General features: G+C 48.8%; 2 protein-coding genes across 14 annotated transcripts in view; one reads left to right on the top strand and one right to left on the bottom strand.

Moving 5' to 3' along the window:
• LOC118503568 (torso-like protein) overlaps nt 1-12,065 on the top strand; it is a 20,065-nt gene extending 8,000 nt beyond the window's left edge. For 10 of the 11 annotated variants that reach the window (XM_036037001.1, XM_036036993.1, XM_036036995.1 and 7 more), the window contains 2 exons: nt 9,215-9,750; nt 9,999-11,698. In XM_036037001.1, coding sequence (XP_035892894.1) covers nt 9,445-9,750; nt 9,999-10,829 — 1,137 coding nt within the window. In that variant the 5' untranslated portion in view covers nt 9,215-9,444 and the 3' untranslated portion in view covers nt 10,830-11,698. Of the gene's footprint in view, nt 1-9,214; nt 9,751-9,998 lie in introns of all 11 variants that reach the window. The other variant, XM_036036990.1, reaches the window with a different exon arrangement.
• LOC118503563 (mucin-17) lies at nt 11,806-19,284 on the bottom strand. Of its 3 annotated transcripts, none has more exons than XM_036036973.1 (5): nt 18,693-19,284; nt 17,053-18,615; nt 16,686-16,971; nt 15,198-15,734; nt 11,806-14,677 (listed from the first exon to the last, which is right to left on the bottom strand). In XM_036036973.1, exons 2-5 carry the CDS (start codon nt 18,598-18,600, stop codon nt 12,930-12,932), a joined length of 4,119 nt encoding a protein of 1,372 aa, XP_035892866.1. In that variant the 5' UTR covers nt 18,601-18,615; nt 18,693-19,284; the 3' UTR covers nt 11,806-12,929. The 3 variants fall into 3 exon arrangements, with proteins under 3 accessions (XP_035892866.1, XP_035892865.1, XP_035892867.1); XM_036036972.1 differs by having other exon boundaries at nt 17,053-18,625; nt 18,693-19,281; XM_036036974.1 differs by lacking the exon at nt 15,198-15,734 and having other exon boundaries at nt 17,053-18,625; nt 18,693-19,271.

Below are 19,284 nucleotides of genomic sequence, written 5' to 3'. Positions count from 1 at the left end.
ATTGTTGTTCGGTCATTATTGCTGTTTGTTTAATTTAAACCACAAATCGAAGTTGGTTTGCGAAACTACAAAAAAACATTCTACGTCTAGATCGCAAATCTCGCTTTACCCTGCTCAGACGCCTTTCGGAAGCCTCAGGAAGGCAAACATTTAGTTAATAAACATTCCGATCACTGAAGAGGATCCATTATATTCGATGATCCGGTATAATGGCGCATGGATGCAAGAGCTAAAGCAATGCTGCTGATGAAGAGATATCTGTTCCATACTTCAAGCCACTTGCTCGCCGGTGTTAATGAGGATGATGTTCGCACCGAGGGACGGACAACGTCCGTGTCCGACTTGAGGTAAATAGCGACAGGGTGGCGACGTAGGAGCCCAAAGTACTCGTGAGCCTTAGAACATGGCGGATAAGTTGAAATTAATTCGCCCCAATCGTCCGCAGCCCATTGTGTCGTGCGTCCGGTGCAGAAAGGTTCTTGCGAACGGGTCTTATCTTCCCATCGGACCGCATCGCCGGTTGGCCGGGAGCACGAATAACCTGATGATATAATCGCAGCCCCCCCCCCCCCCCTTACCGACCGCTGGCTGTCATGCTTAAATGCACGGTGCAGGTTTTGTTTGTTTGTTTTTTTTTTTTTTTTTTGCAAACCCCTCTAACGCGTCTCACTTAGCCGATCGATGGGAAGTCATGTAAATCGGCGTCGAGTACTGGCGTCACTCAAGTGGCCAGAAGTGTGGCGAGCTGCCTTTGCTACCGTAGCCGAGCCATCTTCACCTGCTGTCCAAGTAGTGGCTGTACACATAATGGCTCCCGCTCGCCAGCCGTCCGTTTGGTGAGGGTGCGTAAGTCGATAGTTCCTCCTTCGGCGAAGGATTACCAAATCGCCGCACCCCGCATGGACTGTGGGGCAGAAGAACATGCAGTTGCCTTGGGTCATTCTTCAGCGCGGGGGAAACCGAGAGAGAGAGGGAGAGAGCAAGCGAGCTAAAGCATTTACCGGTGCCGATGTATGAGGGTCGACGATGGATTACGATGCAACTGGGTAAGCTGATATGATGGTTTGATGGGGAATCGGCATTTCCTAGGCGCTGGTGTGAATGGGGATGGAATCGGCACAGATAGTAAGTTGCATTAAAAATGACAGTTTGGATTCCCATGCAGGGGCATAATAATGCAGGCCGTGGTGAGACAAGGTTCACCCGGTGCTATAAAGTAGGTTAGGATGTTGTTGTGCAGGTGGTTGAATGTGATCGTGTGGTTTTACTTCAATTAAAATAACTAACTTAGTATGTTGCTATAACTGGGCACATAATGCCACCGAATGTGTCATGGGCTCGAAGTTGCCCAAGAAGTATGAAAAGACCCTCTTTTTCTAAACAAGACAGATCGTTACGGAAGTAATGTGCTTAGCGCGAGTTTAGCCTTTTTCCCTGAGCATCATGTTTTAGAACAAATCTATTTAAAGCAACCACAGGCAACTGGTCCGTCAGGTTTCACTATTTTAGTATGCACGATTGCAAAACGTGTGTAACCATTGGCCCGATAAGGTTCGAAATACACTCCACATCGATGCCATCCTGCGCGTTCAGGTTCTTCTGCTTTACGAGAGCATCGATTTATCCTTCGAAGAGCAAAATTAGCATATTGCAGCAGTCTGTCAGGGGGGGGGCGATGCTTCTATTGGGCATTGGGGACTCGCACTCCACGTTGCGAGACAATCCCTTACCGAAGACATCGAAGATGTTGGGTTGCCTGGTGGTCGCCGTTTGGTGTGGCACAGCTATACGCTAACAGGACGGGATGAGCATCAAGGTGAGCTGGTCGCTCGATGCCATCGATCTGACCCCAAGGTGGTAGCATAAAATCTGAATTCGTTTATTTTCGAAGCGATGTGGCCGTGCGATGGACTTTGTCGTGCAGCAAGCATAAAAAGCAGGCAGCCTCATTAGCGGTGCCGGCGGGTCAATGTCGACCTATAGGAGGTGTATCGGGGCTGCTTAACATATCGTAACTTTGTCGACCACTAACACGGACCGTTTGTGTCAGGTTCTACACACACGCGCGCTGGGTGCAGCACAAAATACAAGAAGGTGAAGAATTCGGGGGTGACATTATTTTGCTTGTAAAAATCATCACCTGTGATGCTGGTGCCCTGCGGCATGAGCAGTTGCGTAATGCCGGACCATCGGCACCGTTACACATGGGCTTAAAACGATAAACCTTGTTTACCTTGACAATGACATTTCCAGCGTGGCTGTGCATACACACACACACGGTGTATTACACCCAGCGGAAGGTGTCAACCGTGTCCGCAGATGTCGATCGTTGTACGATAAACCGACAAAAATGCAACCCGCAGGTGAATGTGGTGCGGTAGCCCTCAGGCCCCGAAACTGTTCCCTAGGAGGGGGACTTTTTTTGTTATCTAAATTAGAAGCTACTTCACACTGGCACTATAAAACAATCGAATGGTTCGATGGCAATATCGCACCCCGCACAGCCGGCTGAAGTCATTGCACGGGTGCGCATCAATGTCACGCGGGTTCACTGTATTGGCGAGCGCGTGGGACTTCAAACAACAGGTGTTGGTTACAGTGTGGGGCACCAGTGTTCGTGGCACTCAACCGCTCTCGGTCTATTGTTTAATGCGTTGACATTATAGCGCCCGTGGTCTTGTGGCGGCGATGCCCTTGGGAAAGATGCACACATCGAACAATGAAAGCGGTGTGGATGAGAACGGCGCACGCGTGTACACATTAAACATTAAATGAATCAGCATCATTGTTCAATGCTACTCTATCTGTTAGCATTGAATGTGCAAATTGAACAATTTATGCTGGATCGGAACGACGATGAAAAATCGTTTTTCTAGGTCATCGATCGTGACAATGCGCACATTATTAAGCCGAGCAGGTCGACCGGTTTGGCTGATGAATCGTTTCGTTAGTTCATTTTAACGAACATGGACTAAAAAACAAAACTGAATTGTAGACTGTACAGAAAGGGACCAAAGTTAATCAAATTAAGCTACACACACCTGTAAAATTATGGCGGGAAAATGACGATTGAGAGTCGAGATGGAAAGAATCACGATCGATCAATTCAGCTGCTGCGTTACCCTTACGGGGAGGGGGATACACTGAAGGCCTTCTAGCGAGATTGAATTCGATCACCGAGTGTCCGTCACTTCAATCGTAAGGGGAATACTATTAGAGAATAGTTTATAAAACATCTCCCAAGATTGGTGTTTTGCTACACACGACACGGGCGGACATCTAACAACACGCGGTCAAGCTGTTGGGTTCAGGTTCAGGGGATCAATTAATCAGAATTTCCCTACTTCCAATCATCGAGCAATCACCAATACAAATAATGGGGCATGAAATTTGTACTGATAGTACAGCCGTCGTTCGGTCTCACCATCGGCAGCACGTTTAAAGGCCACGTTTGTGTTTGGCTGGCGACGTAGCCGTGAGAAATGCTTACCGCCTTGAAGGGAGGCTGTAGTAAGGTTGTATAATTTTAACTTCACTTTACGCAAAATCGACGTACATCATGTAACGATTTTTTCAACTAGTTACAACAGCTATTGCTCATCCACCCGAAGGTACCGTGGGTTCCCCGTGGCCAGTGTAAGCCCGGACGCGTCGATCGCAGTCGATGATGATGATGATTGTGGCGAGGCCACCGGAGAAAAAGTTCAGGGAACTTTAGTTTCCTTGAACCGGCGACAACCATGATCTTGGTGCGGGTTCGGGAAATGGTATCGGCGAGCGGATATGAATCGGTGTACGCGAAACAAAGGGGTAAAACGAACGAATAAGAATAGCAGCAACGAAACCGAAAGCAATGCTTCGGTGGGGAGGGGGAGATACACACAATCGCTTCAGTCCCCGGTTCGGACCAAAGAAAGGAAAACAAAAATTCATTAAATCATAATAACCGCAACGGAGGAGCATGGAGGAGTCGGTTGAGGAGGAGGAGAGAATCAATCGCACCCGTACCGGATATGTGCACTGCTTCGGGGTGTAAGTGAAGGTAAAACTTGCTGCTGTTCTTACGGTAGAGATCTTAAAGCTGAAGTAGAATAGCTTGAGAATGTTGTGGAGAAACTTTGGGTAGGTTGGTTAAACAGTCTGTTCAAGCGTGTGCTGGTTACTGCTTGACTGAGTTTGGTGTGAGGTTGTTTTCGTCACATTAATGTTATCGCCTAATTAAAACCGCATTAGTGTAAGTACCTGCCGGTACGTGTCTAATGGGGAATGGCCAAGAAAATAGGCAAACACATGGTAACCTTTTCCGCTGACACCAGAGACATTGAACATTAAACTGGCTTACGTCATTTTAAGCTAAAAAAAATAGCGATTTTAGTAAACCGAAACAACCTTTGAAGGAGACTTCCTCTATCTCCTCTTCGTTAAGTCCTCTTCCTAACGCTGGTCAACTTCTGGAATGCACTGAACACTGAATTGTATGCTCCAAAGTGCAGGATTCTAAAATGAGAAGGCCAATAGAGGTCGGTCCGGTGGCAGAGGCGGCAACGGGATTCAAATCCCATCTAGACCGCCTTCCCCACAGGGGGGTGACTACTTTCTTCTTCTTCCTTGGCACTACAACCTCGAGAGGTCTCAGCCTCTCTGCCATTTCTGGCTTTCTGTGACTTCCCCTCGGGCTCACACTGGTGTGACTCACTCTGTGTGACTCTCTCGGCTGACTACTTTGCTATGGGTAGAATCAAGTCACAGAAAGCTAGAAATGGCAGGCCGCGAGACCGCTCGAGCTTTTGTTAGTGCCAAGGAAGAGAAATGTTTTTTGAGATCCAAGATCATCATCTTACACATGAAAAGCGCTGCTCACAAAATGTAATCAATGCACATAATAATTCACTATCATGATCATCCACCGCCTTACTTCCTTCCAACTCACACTGGACACTGGCGTCCTTCGTTTAAGCATCATCCAAGATGCACGATTACACGCCAGACGGGCCACCTTCAGCAAATCGTTTCATAAATGGCAGGCGAAGGTGAATGGCGTGTGAATTGCATTGTTACCTCGGTCCGGGTGACCTCTGCCAAGTTCATTCATTTGGCATTTTGCTGATCGCAAAAATTTGCACCATTTTGCTCTTCCCTGTGAACCAGCAAAAACCATCAAACAGTTGGCGGAAAATGTATTCGCCTAATTTTAATTCTGTGGACAAGGTGGTCTACTACTGTGCCGGAGGGACCAACAGTCGTTCGCTGCAAGGCAAACATAGGTTTTGGGGTTGGTAAAGCAGAACGATAGCACAAGCACACACCCGGTTACGGTTTTTAGTTCTGATGGTAGAAGCTCCCCAATTGAGCCAATCAGAGTGAATTTGAAGTTGGCTGTGGAGCGTCATCGTGTACGTTGACCGTTGACTAGGAGCCTAATTGGGCAGCTATTGGAGTGTGTTACGAAAATCACGGCTCGCGGTTTGCGCACCCGTTTTAGGGGCAAGGGTCTGGTGTGATTGATTTATTGCAGAATTGATTAAACTTTCATCTAGCTCCAGTTCGAACGAAACAGTGCCAGTCGCATCAATTAAGGGTGTGAGCATCGGGTTCTCTGTTGGTAGAATCTTTTAGTTGCGTGCTCGTTCGAGCTGGCAGGAATAACAGAAGAAGAAATTAAGTTCTGTGGACACCAAGATCATGATCGAAATGTCTACTCGTCTACTACCTGTCTCGAAATAATTTCGCCTCACCGTGTTGTACAGTGCAGGGCACGAAAGATCATCACTGTTGCACCGGCCACCTAATGAATCGCTGCGCGCCAAACCAGTGCCGGAACTAATTGTTAAGTGATTGTTTCTGTAATCAATCCCTCACTTGATCGGTTCGGGTTTACCTCATGCCTTTATGCTTCGCCACAACCAATCCCTGCCGGACTCTTGCAACTAATGAACGTGGTACTACTGGCTGCAACTATTGGCCAGGCTGAGTGGGAACGCATCAACTTATGTAATGTGGCTGCCGCCCGTTTTAAAGCGCCGTTCAACACACATCGCCAAATGGTATGAATGTAAAAACGCCTGCCTCAGATCGCTGTGCACACGGTGGTGTCCAATTGCTGATTGGCGAGTGCTGAGCAACCGTCCCGTTGCTTAGGTGACAGACGATCACTGTTCCGCTTTCGCTATGACCCAATTTGTTCTTCCCTCGCCGGTCCATGTCGGTCAGTGTATTCCGCATGAAAGTAAGTCTTGTCGCGTACGTTTCTTTACGGTTGTGTTCCGATCGTACGTTACATGGACTGCACACGTATAGATGCAGTCATGTCCCCAATCCGATCGGGAGTACATAAACAATAGGGCACGGTGGAACGTACGCAAATGACGCAAAGCTAATCTACCATTCCGGGCACGTGTGTCTGTGAAGCACGTTTTTCCACCCTCTACCGCAATCGTTACGATTATTATGTACGGGAGATGCCTGGCAGTGATTAAACGCCCCCGAACGAACGCTTTTCCGGAAGAACGTATCGACCGTGCCGATAGGGCAAGAAGGTATCATCAATTCACCGCTCAATCATCGCCTCGGATGATGCGATAAAAACTCATTAGCCCGGACAGACACCGGAAATTGTGTCGTGAGCCGGTCATGGGCTTAAATCGATTTTTGGTTACCAGCAAATGCGATGGCTTTCCGTAGCCTCTGCCCCACCAAAGGAGGAAGAAAATCGACATCTGCCTAACGCCGGAGACCAATTTCGCGAGCAAAAAGGCGCTCGCCTTGCATGAATGTGCGACGAGCCGTAAGAAATCGTTAATCGGGGTATTTTGTTTTATAAATAAACTATGCTTACACATTAGGAAGACCTTCGCTAATGGAGATCCGCATCGATCCGAGTCGAGCAGCTTCAACTTAATTTAGTACACTTTGCGCATCATCATCAGCGTAATGACACTTTACGTCTTTTCGGTTGGCCGGCATTGATCGTCAAGCATAGGGCGGGGGTGAACTTTGTTTGCCTTACCTGACTGCCAAACCGTGCCGTGAACGGAGGTCACGCCAGAAACGATCGTTTAGTCGATCAGCATTGGCGGCGTTGTTGCCATGGCAATGATTTATGATGATACCGATGTTTCGACCACGCTTCGATGCCACATTGACCCCGACCCCGAGTATCAGACCGTGGCCAAACGGTGACATTGGTAACGGGTAAAGGGCCAGCGAAGCGGGACTGCATCCACCGAGAATGAGGAAGTTCGATTTGCCATACACCGATCAGTTGATCATATGTGAAGCTACTCCGAATTTCGGAATTTTGGACCATTTCAATATTCCTAGACGTCACCTGAAAGTTGTCGTGATTGGAGCAAACATGTGCGAGATGTGTTTGTTGCAGACGCGTGTAAGTAGTAGTACGAATCTAAGTCAAGGACTTGCTCGTCATTTGCGGGACGCATCGGATTGCGCTAGCGTACGGTTTGTATGCATATACGCTCGAATAATTTATTGTTTATTGGAGTGTTATAAATTTTGCTGTCAAAACACCAAGCTCATTTACGGGCCATTTTGAACCCTGCTTTTTACGACACCTCTCATCCATTCTGTCGGCGGATGAACGGTTGAATGGTTTAGTGATGAGCACTTCTTGACATCACCAACCAACGGACTCGCTATTGGAACGGTTACAAAACCTTTGTGGACTAGACGTCAGTGGGGGCGTCTGGTGTTACTTTGGTATTGTATATTTTGAACTGCAGATTTAATTCTACGGCCCGGTGGTAGATGCGACAGCGGCGCCAGTCTTTCCACGGCCGGACCGGAGTTCAAGTCTCCTCTGGGCCGTTTCCCCCATAGTGAGGACTGTCTATTCAACTATGCGGTAACAATAAGTCTGGTAAGTCAGAAAATTACTAGAGACTACAGAAGATTAGTTCTGCTAGCCGTTATTGCAAATGATTTGTAAATTACAGCTCGAAAATCTCAGAACATAACCGGTTTACAACATTCCCAATATTCAACACAATCGATCAGAAAATTGTTGTGGGGTTGTGCGGCTACCAGTCACGCCATCGCTGTAAGTCACACTGCAAAGGCGCAATGACAGGTGTGAAACGGTACGCCAAACAGAAACCTGCTCACGCGGACTTGGTCAGTGTCATTGACTTCCACTATCTACATTTGGGAGCTTTCTGATCTGATCCCTTCAGATTAAACCACCGATGAGGATGACTGGCCAATTGTCGAGCGTAGAGTCACCCAAAAACTATCAAATACCGGAGCCGTGTCGAAAACTGACGCAGGGTAAATCATTGGTTTAACTCTTTAGAAAACTCTTCCAAAAAGGAAGTGCTACGGTTGATCGTAACCGTGACTATCGCGATCATGATCGGTTCTTTCGTTCGAACCACACCGATCGTTTGTGTTTGCGTGTGTGTGTGTGTGCGGTTGGTTCGCCATTGAGAAATCCGCATTTGGTTGCGCGGTTGCCCTTGACAACGGAGCTGTTGAAGAAGAACGCGCAACGGTGTTACATGATGCCGCGGTGAACAAGCTACCGTTCCCCACCGTGTGCATTCTTTCCTACCATGCCGTTTGACGCTTGTTCCAGTGTCCTAGACGCCTAGATGTACCCCCTTCGGCGTAGACACCGTCCGGAACACGAGAGACTGTTTCGTAAGGCTCCATCTGGCGTTAATAATTACCACCCGAAAGCCCTGCTGCGATCGCACGAAGCGGAAAAGATGGTCGTGCACGAGGATCGCGCGAAATTTGATTGCCGTGCAACGTGCCCGAGAGCTTGCGGTTTTGGTATTTTGGTGTGCAACGAACGATTATGTTCGCTGGGGGACAGCGGCACTGCAGCCAGCTGGAAGGGATTTCGATGCTTCTTCGTGCGGTCGTCCGCTTGATCAGGTTAAAGATGGAACCATTTAAGGGTAGCGTCAGGCCTGAGCTGGGTTTCGTCAAATGCAGCCATACGCAGGATGGCGCTACACTGTGTATGGTAGGCTCGGCAGTAATTGGAAAACAAACACCAAATAGCGCAATGATTGGCCGGAGTAAAAGACATGCATGCGTTGTTGTCGCGAGCAGCGTGTGACAGTGATCTTGAACTCGTGACGGCCCGTAGTAGTTTCGTAACGTTCGGACATAACGTTGGATAATGGTGGATGTAATTGTCTTCATTTATTTCTCTTTCGCTCCCTTCTTTTTATGTGCCTCGTGAATGTAGAACCGACAATTAGCGGAGAGTACCAGCAGGACACATTTTACAACTTGAAGGTTGCCTGATCCGGAGACAGCGATCATGTAAGCAAGCGCAACGGAAGCTAGCATAATTGTAGTCATTGGGACGGCAAGGGGTTCTGTGTCCTGAAAGTCTTGCCACGAATACTCCTACCATCGCTGTCCAAGGATCCTGATCATCTCGAACGGAAGACATAGTTGGAGGCTGGACAAGTTATGACGAAAGCTACAGCGCACGGACCTGATCACCACCATCATGCAGAGACATCCGCATCACCACCACCATCGACCGGGCGATCATTTGCCCCATCGTTGGCGGGATTTCTGCTGCTCGTGGCCGGGCTGGTGGTGTGCAGCCTGCCAGACGAATGCAGTGGCGCCCAGCGGGAATCACAGCTGCGGCTCGGGAAGGCGGTAAACGTTTTTCTGCGCTACGGCTATCTCTCCATATCGATGAAGGTCATCTCGTACAACGATAGCGAGCGATGGCTATTCAAGGAGCCGACGAACAACGTCTTCAAGGTGAGAACTAATTGCACGACTCGTAGGGCCCCCGTTTTGCCCTAACAGTTGACGAACGTGACGCTTACCAATTTGAAGCTTTCCGGTTGCGCACGCTGATAAGCGTTTCCGCTAGACGCAAGTGGAGCTTTCGGGGGCTGGCCCATTTTTAAAAGGGCAGTAGAACACGATGCAACGCTGCTTGTCCGATGATAATGGCCCCCATGTTGGATTGTCACTAACGTAAACTGTTTTGTCTAATTCGGTAGGGACTGGATCTGCTGAAGACGGAACTGTACGAGGTAAAGCCGGGCATCTTCAATGGCGACTTTCACATGGAGTTTTGCGACAATCGGCGCCAGCTGTTCCAGGCCTACTTCCGTGACTTCCAGATCGAGCGCCTGGACAGCTCGTGGCGTGCGTACACCGAGGGCTGGCATCCGGAGGTGGCGGCAAAGAAGCTAGGCATCCAAAGTAAGTACCTCGAGCGGGACGAGTACTGTTACGTGCTGGTACGGGTGTCCCGCTACCGGGACAGTGCCCGGTTTGCGAAACCGATCCCGCCGAACCAGACGATCGAGCCGGAGGTGGCCCGCAAGGCGCAGGGCGTCGTCGTCGGCGATACGACGTCCGCCATACAGTTCATGAATCAGTACGGGACGCACTACATCAACGCGTACGTGACGGGCAACTCGCTCTATCAGGTGTTTGTGTTCAACAAGCGAAATTACGGGCACGTGAAGGCGAAGCTGAAAAGCACCGGCACGCTGCAGGTCTCGAAGGTAGACCTGTACGAACACTTTGCGCCCTGGTTCGTGGAGCACATGGGCAAGATACGGTGCGCCAGCGGGAACGCGTCCGTCGAGGCGTGGGCCTCCCGGAAGCTACGGCTTTCGTACTACGTGTTCACCTACAGCAGTCTGCTGAAGCTGCACGGTGACGGTGCGCTGCTGCGGATACTGAGCGAGCTGCTACAGAACGAAGCCATCCTGCAGCTGGATCTGCGCTCGCTGGGCGTCGTGTTTAAGGATCCGGCCAAACGAGCGTGGTACCGGGAAATTCTGGACAACTATCTCAAGCTCTGGGAAGTAAATATGTAGCGAACTGTTAAGGTAGGCGACATACGCTAGGCACGTTGCACTGAAGGTAGGATGGCACCGGTAGGATAGTCCATCCGGCCATGCGTAAACAGATAAGTCACACACACACACACAGCTGGGTCAGTACAGGCCGGTACAGGTCAGGGCCAAATATGTGGAGGAAGCAGCTTTAGGAAACCAAGGACCAGAACCGTCGAAACCTCATTTTTTGATGGTTGCGACAGCACATCGTTTTTGTCTGCAAAATCCTAAACGGTATGGTAGCCATCTTGTTCCAATCCTGTTAGGAGTAAGTTTACGAGTAGATTATTTGACGAATAGATTAGCGTTTTGCGGTGTGTTGTACGCTACAGGCTCCAGTGACGTACGATTCGCATGGTAACAGTTGGCACTAAAGCAACAATCCTCCGTGACGCGTCAGCAGGTTTGTGGACAAAAGGGTGCAAATTGTTTTTTAGTTACAAAAATTACGTATTACATCTAGCGTTGTAAGGTAGGCTCGACCGCAGGATCCAAAGTGTCCATACACACGAGAGTTCTTACCCTCCCCCCGCTACTACACTACTACTGTACTACTTCCACATGCTGTGATAGACTTAGCTGATAGAGTGGTTAGTGCCGCGGAAGGTTGGATCGGAAGAACGCGTATTACTTTTGTCGAGCGAATCTACGCATTTTCTAGTGAAAATTGGTACGCTCCTGCACACATTTTGCAAAAACAAATTCAACAGGGACAGGGCAAAAAATGGGGGCCAAGGGACAGATAGTTTTGATCGGGAAACGATCCTTAGGCGTTAGACGATCGATTAAAAATCAACTAGTGATAGTCCTATTTAAGCAACCAATAAATGAACAAAACGAGCTTTAAACGATGCGTGTGTTGGTTAAAATATTCTCTCGACTGCTACAGCAAACTTTTTCGGATTAGGTTGACGAAGTACATGAAGCGTTGCGGGCAATTCACACCGTTTGACAATTACTGATGAAGTGAAGCATCATCGGACCATTTTATATTTCGCTAACAGTACAAAATAACGTACGGAATGTGTTACAACCGATTTGAATGGAAAACAGGCAGGGTTTTTTCCGACAATTTTTCCTGCCGATCGTTCGATTGATCGATCGACTTCAGAAACGGGCCAGTCGGGTAAGGTGGTTCCGTTGTGATATTTATTCTAATGCTGACATTCACGCCTAATATCCTTTACGCTGACATTTCCCAGTTTGCCGCAGAAACAAAACAAAAAAACCAGTACCGCTCGTAACCGAAAAACTATCAGATCAGAAATAAAATTAAAAACCGTGATGCGTGGTGTAGGCAAAGTCTTAGTAATGAAAATGAACGTGAGACCACAGGGACGCGACTAACTTTGGCTCGCCAAAGCTTGGATGCGCGCCTACATCTGCTAGGACCTGCTAGGCCAGAACGAACTACAAAACATCAACACGTTTCATCAAATAATTAAAACTGAAGTACATAAATAAATCATACAACCTACAGCATGGTGCTCGAACCATGTCAACGCCGTAAAATCCTAGTAAGTACGATGCCGCCGGTACAAGATTACCTCGACTGGCCCTAAATTCCTTTGTTTGTAACATTGGTTTCGCGGAAGGGGCGCAACGATTGACTGAGCACGTTTGCAAGCAAGTTCACACGCTTTGCTCCACGCAGCTAGGAGGAGAAGGGGGTGACTTATAAGGGCGCGATTTAAGTGGTTTTCTTCCTCTTCCCTTTTTTTTGGTTAATACGCCAACAGAACCCATCAAACTCTCCATCCACATGCACCTCATCCGCCTTACTTGTCCGCGGGTAATGACTCTATAGATCTCTACAACAGCGAGTGGGTATGCGATAAATATTCTCCCTAGCTAAAATCGACGAACAAACAGGGAACACGTAAAGCGCGTTCCGCGTTCACCGGTGGTGAAGGAGCCGGTACGCGATACCGGTATTTACATAATGATGTCTCCCACAGTTACGGTTGCACCGGTAGAATCGGCCACACTGCTGCTTCCAGCCATACGGTACCGGGCACGATCCTGCCGGTACGCATCCATTCCGGCTCCGTCACCGTCGGAACCGTGGTTAAGCAACAATCATTTCTTCGTAAAGCTGTTGCTCGATATCACGTTGCTGAGAAAGGAATGTGTGGTGGATTTGGGTGCGGCCGCACCATGCCCGGCCGAGTTGGGCGTTATGAAGGATAGCTCGGGCAGCAGCTGCACCGGCGGTTGCTGTCCCATCACCAGCGACTGCGGCATGGGTGCGTGATGATGATGTTGCGGATTAGTTGGCACTTTCGGTGAACCACTGTAGCCGGCCATGGAGGGCATTTCCGCCCGGTTGTAGAACGGCTGCTGGTGCGGCGCGTACTGCGAAGCGTGCTGTTGGTTCGTTAAAGGCAACGATGACATCGGGTTGTAGTACAGACTGTTACTGTTCCACGAGCTAAACTGTGGCGGGGGTAGGTGCGGTTGGTTGGCCCAGCCGGAATTGGATGCTTTCGCACCACCAGTTGCTGCTGGTGCGGTACGCGGATAGTTGAAATTGTTCTGACTAGACGAGAGACGATTCTGTGATGTGTAGCCACCGGTCGTACCCGCACTGCTGGAAATGAAATCGGTCCATTCCTCTTGCGCTCCCGACTCATTACCGGTGCGTGCTGCCACCGCAGGTAAGGTGGATGATGCGGACGATTGGCTGCTCAACTCATTCGCCGGTTTGGATGATATGAAATCGGTCCACTCGTCTTCCTCGATTGCTGCCGCTTTCGGGGCACTTGGCAAACTTTGGTTGCTAGCTGCAGCGGTCGATACCGGGACAGCCGCAGGAACGGACGGTTTGGCAAACGCAGCCTCGAACCGTGCCAGCTCATCCGGATCAATTCCTGGATCGGGCCAATTAATCGAACCGGTCGAGGCATTTTGCCGCACGGTAGGCGATTCCTTCTCCAGCGTGGTTGTGTTTGCCTGCTGTGGCAACAGTATCGCCGGACTGAGCAACATTACCGGCGAGCTTGTGGTGGACCGATTGTTTTGGATGCTTGTAACGGACCTATTGATCGGTGCGGGAACGGCCGCTACTGGCGGAACAGCAGCTTGAAAATCCGAAAACTCATCATCATCATCATCGATGCTTTCCGCCATAATGCTGCTATCTGTCGACTGTCCAATCGGTTCTGGCCTGCGCTGCTCCAGCTCTTCCGCAGGTGTTCGACCAATTACCGGCCGCACAGGGTCGAACGCACCCATTATGGGTGGGTCTGGCGCAACCGTAGGCAGACTGGTTACCGATTGAAAATCGTTAAACTCGTCGAAATCTGACTCCTTCCGGCTGGCAGCCGATCGTTCCAGGCTGTACTCGACATCGTGATACTCGCGCACCACAATGTCACGGTCGGTAATGTCGCGCGAGATGGGAGTTACGCCCCGGCTGGGGGTAAAGATGTGTGTTTCGGGAAGCTTTATAGTGCGTACCACAGGCACACTGTTGGCGGAGGAGGAGGAGGAGGAAATTGACATAGATTGCTGCTGCTGCTGCTGATGGGATGAGACGTATTGATGGGGCGGTGGTGGTGCGGATTCTAGCTGCTCCTCAACCTGCTGCTGCTCATGCTGCACCGGCTGTGGAGCCATGGCAAACTCAAGCGTACTAGTGTCCTCGTACTCGTCCGGCCGGGAGGATAGGGCAGTCGTCGGGTTTGCTGCAAACGAGGACAGCTTTACTGCTATGTCATCTGCAGCAGTCGGGCTTGCGTTTTCTGCGACTTGCGGATCCAAAACTTCGCCCTTTGTCCCATCCTCGGGCTGACCAGTGACGGCTTTTTGGAGCATTTCCTGGACACCTGTCGGTCGAAACGAGAGTGAACGGAAGTCATTTTATTATTGAACACTGGTTAATGGCTTGCAAGCATCAGAACCGTTTTGCAACAGGTTTAAAAAGAAAAAAAGATCATGCAGACTGAGATAATGGTAATGCGTGTTGCGGTTAAGGAATTACAAATCCGCATTTATACAATTACAAATGGCCAATAATTTTACACAAACCAATACCATGCAAAGTAAAGACTTTCGAAGCGAAATTGGTGGACCCAATAAAGGAGAGAAACGCATGCTCAACTCATAAGACAAAATAATACTCATTGCTAAAGCTATAATTGCTGCAGAGGTAAAAAAAAAAAGAGATTTTGGTTTAATCAAGGGCTCGAAACGAATAACATTTAAGCAATACTGGGAAGCATTCCTGTAACGGAAGGATGGGAGGGTGGGGGAGATATCCATGCAGAAGTAAAGGATAAGGGAAACACAAAACGAAACACGACATCAAGAACACGATCGACAGAACGAGGATACAGCGCAACTTACTAAGATCCAAATAATCGTCAAACGTTTGCGGACGACGTTCAGGCGGAACGATCGGTTGCAACAAGTCAACCGCCATTGTGCACGGCGTGGCATCGATCGATACCAATTGATCCGTTGTGGCCGTTGTTGTGGTGGTTGCCGACGGTATTATTGGGCCGGTCAACCGATCGCAATCGACATCGGCGAAGACAAGCAACGGCGCGGTAGTGAAGCAATCCATCGGCGGGACCGAATTGTTGCCCGTTTGCGTATTCATTGAAGGTAACGGTAACGGAAGCAGTGAAGACGGCAGGTTTGTAGGTGGTGTTGGTGTTGGTATTGGTGGTGGTGTTGGTGGTAGTTGTGGTAAAGTTGGTGAAGGTGTTGTTGTTGTTGTTGTTGTGGCCGTTGCCGATCGCAGTTGCACAGTATTAGCAACATTACACGTGGACCGGTGTGCAGGGGAGTAGGAGGAGGAATCAACATTTATTTTATCGTTCAGACTTGCCATCACCACTAGCTGTTCTAGGTCCAATAATAATGTGTGTGCATGTGATGCTACAGGGAAGGTAGGAGGATTCGTTTGGGGCGGTTTGGGGCAGGGCATTGTTGGAATTCATTAGATGAGATCATGTTTTTGGTAGAAATATTCATTTAATTGCAAAAGTACGGTAATAAAGGTTCGGAAGTGGTTCGCAGGGCAAAACCGGGGAGGGAAAAGAAAGAAAAGAAAATACAGACGGCTTAAAAAATCAACTCGACCAAGCATTAACATGAAGAATGCTGCTGATGAGATGGTGCCTGATGCGTTAATATAATGGGGCGCAATGCTTAAAACCAGTGAGTGAGGATGGGAGGAAAAAGAAAATAGAGACAGAACAAATAAATCCTTCAGAAGCTAAGTCGATTAAAAGGTAAACCAATTGTGCTGGATGAGATGGTGCCTGATTGATGATTGATTTTGGCTAATTTCTTCAGTCCAGTACTAGCCTCGCGAGATGCTGATCTGCTTCCTTAACTTGTTTTACGCCCTTTAACATGCGTTGGCATTTATTTCCACGGACCGAATTTGTTCTTAAATGAGAAATCATATCGATGATCGATACAGCTTTGCGATAACAACTAAAAGTGAAAGCTTATGCAAGGTTTCTTCTATTGCCATTCGCTTCGAATTGTTTCACGAAAGGTGTAGTGCACTGTGAATCGATTGTCTCTTAAAGCTAGCATTCACTTATTCACAGCAGAAACACAGGACAACAGTGCAAAAGGGGGCACTCGCTAAGCTTCTAGCCTGCTAAATGTGCAACAGCTGGAGAGGAAAAACCAAAACCCTATCAGCATACTGCCAAGCGATCGATAATGGACGAGTTCAATTTCGAAACCATATTTTGGAAAAATATTTGCTTTGCTGCAAAAGTAATAACACAAAAGAGAAAGACAAAACAAAATGGCCGACGGGAAAACGACCGGGGACAATTTGCAGGGCCATGTCCAATCAAACATGCTTACCTTCGAGCGGATTCACCAAACCGGAACTGGTCCAGTCAAACTGTGCCGCCGGCACGGATGCGTTCGGATGCGCCAGATTCGCCTGCAAAGGATCGAGTGTGTGCGCCGACAGGGTGCTGCTGCTCGTCGCTTTCGCAGCTGGCGCTACGTTGGCATTCTTTTCGTTGGCATGCGGCCCGGACTCTTTTGCCACCGACGCCGTAACCGGTTTGAGCGGTTCCAGTGGATTAAAGCTAAGGTTTGCCGCAAACCTTGGCATTGAGCTGTTCCATTTCGGTCCGTACATCTGCAAAGAGGGGAAGCAAGATTGAGCATATTCAGTAGCATGCTTTCTATGGTGAACCACCACAGCCTTCATAATGCTTACTATATTCCGCGAATCGATACCGAGCGCCGTCACAAGCGTTTTGCTGCTGGACGACTTGCCGTGCTGATAGGTAAGTGCGTTCGTGTTGTCAAAGTCCTGCAGCTGGGAATGGAGCTTGCTGTGGGGAATGTTGTTTGCCACTGCCGTTTGCTGACCTGTATCGGCGGTAAGTGGTTCCGGTGCGGCGATGCTGGGAAACATTGCCTCAAGCAGCTTGTGCACGTTTTCCATGGAAAAGGTGTAAATTTGTGGTGGTGGTGGTGGTGCTGCTGTAGGTGTACTGACCGTTTCCGATTGCTTGAAATCACTAAATTCTCCAAAATCATCATCATCCTCATCAACGTCGGAGGTATCGTTCGGCGCGGTACTGCCACTCCCGGCCGGGGGCGTTTCAACGTCTCGTTTAACACTTTCAACCGTTGAAATGGATGATTCGGCGGTAGCTTCCAGCTTAGTTCTAGCGGCGGGGGAATTTTCCACAAAATGCGTTGAAACAGTTGCCACCGGTTGCTCGGAAAAGTTAGCAAACTCCTGGAAATCATCAAAATCATCCTCCGGTGGTTGTGGATCGTGCAGTTTGTTAACCGACGTCTGTTCAATGATTGGCATGGACTTGGTTTCCTCTACGGGCGTCTTTACCGGTACCGCATCGTCAACCGTTGCCGGGAACGACGCTTGGAATGAGTCGAATTTACTAAAATCCGCATCGAACGTGGCAAAGTCGGCACGGCTCTGCTGCGACACAAAGTTACTGTCGGCCGAGGGCGTTGATTCTAGCTGAGCAAAGTCATCCAGTTCGAACGAAACGTCGTTCGCGGTTGGAATTTCCAGCACCACCGACGACCGTTCATTCGAGGCGGTGGTAAAATCGGTAAAATCGTTCTCTGTATTATCGTCGAACCTGCCACACTCCTGTATTACGGGTGTGGTGCGTTCGGCCGCCGCTGCCACCGGTAAGTCAACCTCCGTCTCGATTCCCGAACCCGAGGACGCGGAGCTTGTGGCATTCGGTTGGGCAGGTACGTGATCGTCTTCCTCCGATTTTGAAACATCCGCATCGAAATGTAACGACGGTAAGCTGATGCTGTCTTCCGGCGGTGGTTCGGGCTGCTGCGACGGACTTCCGAATGGTTGAAAATCGATATCTTCTTCGTCGTCGATTCCGTTGCCACCGGCAGCTGTTTCCTCGACACTCGCCTCGTTATAATCATTTGGTGGCAATATCAAGGACGGAGGACTGTCCGTTCCTAGCCGTGGTGGAAACGTGATGCCTTTGGTTTCTACTGCCACCGGAATACTGGTACGGTGCACCGACTCATTGTCTATCACAGCCTCGGTAGCAAGCGGATCCAGGTTCGTGGGTCCGGGCAGTACTGTTGCAAACTCCCCAAAGTCATCGTCCGGGCAGTCGGTGCCGGCGCGGTCGTCGATATCACCAATCACATCGTCCTCAGGTATATCCGACCCGTAATCATCGTCGTCGTCATCCGCGTCAAAATCTATAGGTGGAGGCGTATGACATACCAGTGGCGGAATCTGACTAGACATAGCTGCACACACGAACTGCAACGACCTTGAAACGATTCTTTCCCAGTTACTGATCCAGGTTACGTGCCCCGATCTATGCGCTCCATGCTTACCTTTTTGCAAGGGCTCGAGCTTACCAACGTCCAGACGGAAATTGACCAGCTATTTAACGTTTACTCTTTACAACCTACGAGCTTTCTGCAGAACTTTGTTCACCTTTCCACTGCCAGCAAATCAATACGAAGTACAACCCAAATAATCGTGCCACAGATCCTACCGGGGAGTTGATTCTAAATCACTCACTTAATCAAACTTTGCATGTTTTCTCTGCACAAACGATTTTTGCAATAAATACGATCTTCTAATCGTAAGTTATTTTCATAATCTAGCGAAAAACATGAAATTTTCCACTAGCAGGTGCGATGAAAAAAACTTTACTCCAAGTATACTTGGACAGGTCGGTACACGTGAACTTTTCCTAAGTTCTTTGACATGCACTTTTGACAATTTGGAGCAACACAATTTAACTGCAGTTTTTTTTTCATTTTTTTGTTTGTACGAATATTTGATGCATTTTAGTAAAATAGTGGAGTAATTTAGAAGAGAATTTGTGGCGATTTTAATTCGGTTATTCTGTACGTGAAATTAGCCCATGCTAAGATATTTGAGATATTGCAGAACCACAGTGAATAGCAGTGTGGAACA

Source organism: Anopheles stephensi, chromosome 2 (assembly GCF_013141755.1).
Source record: "Anopheles stephensi strain Indian chromosome 2, UCI_ANSTEP_V1.0, whole genome shotgun sequence".
In the NCBI taxonomy this organism is placed as follows: Eukaryota; Metazoa; Arthropoda; class Insecta; order Diptera; family Culicidae; genus Anopheles; species Anopheles stephensi.
The sequence above is the reverse complement of the archived record's forward strand: the minus strand, read 5'-3'. Positions and strand labels throughout refer to the sequence as shown.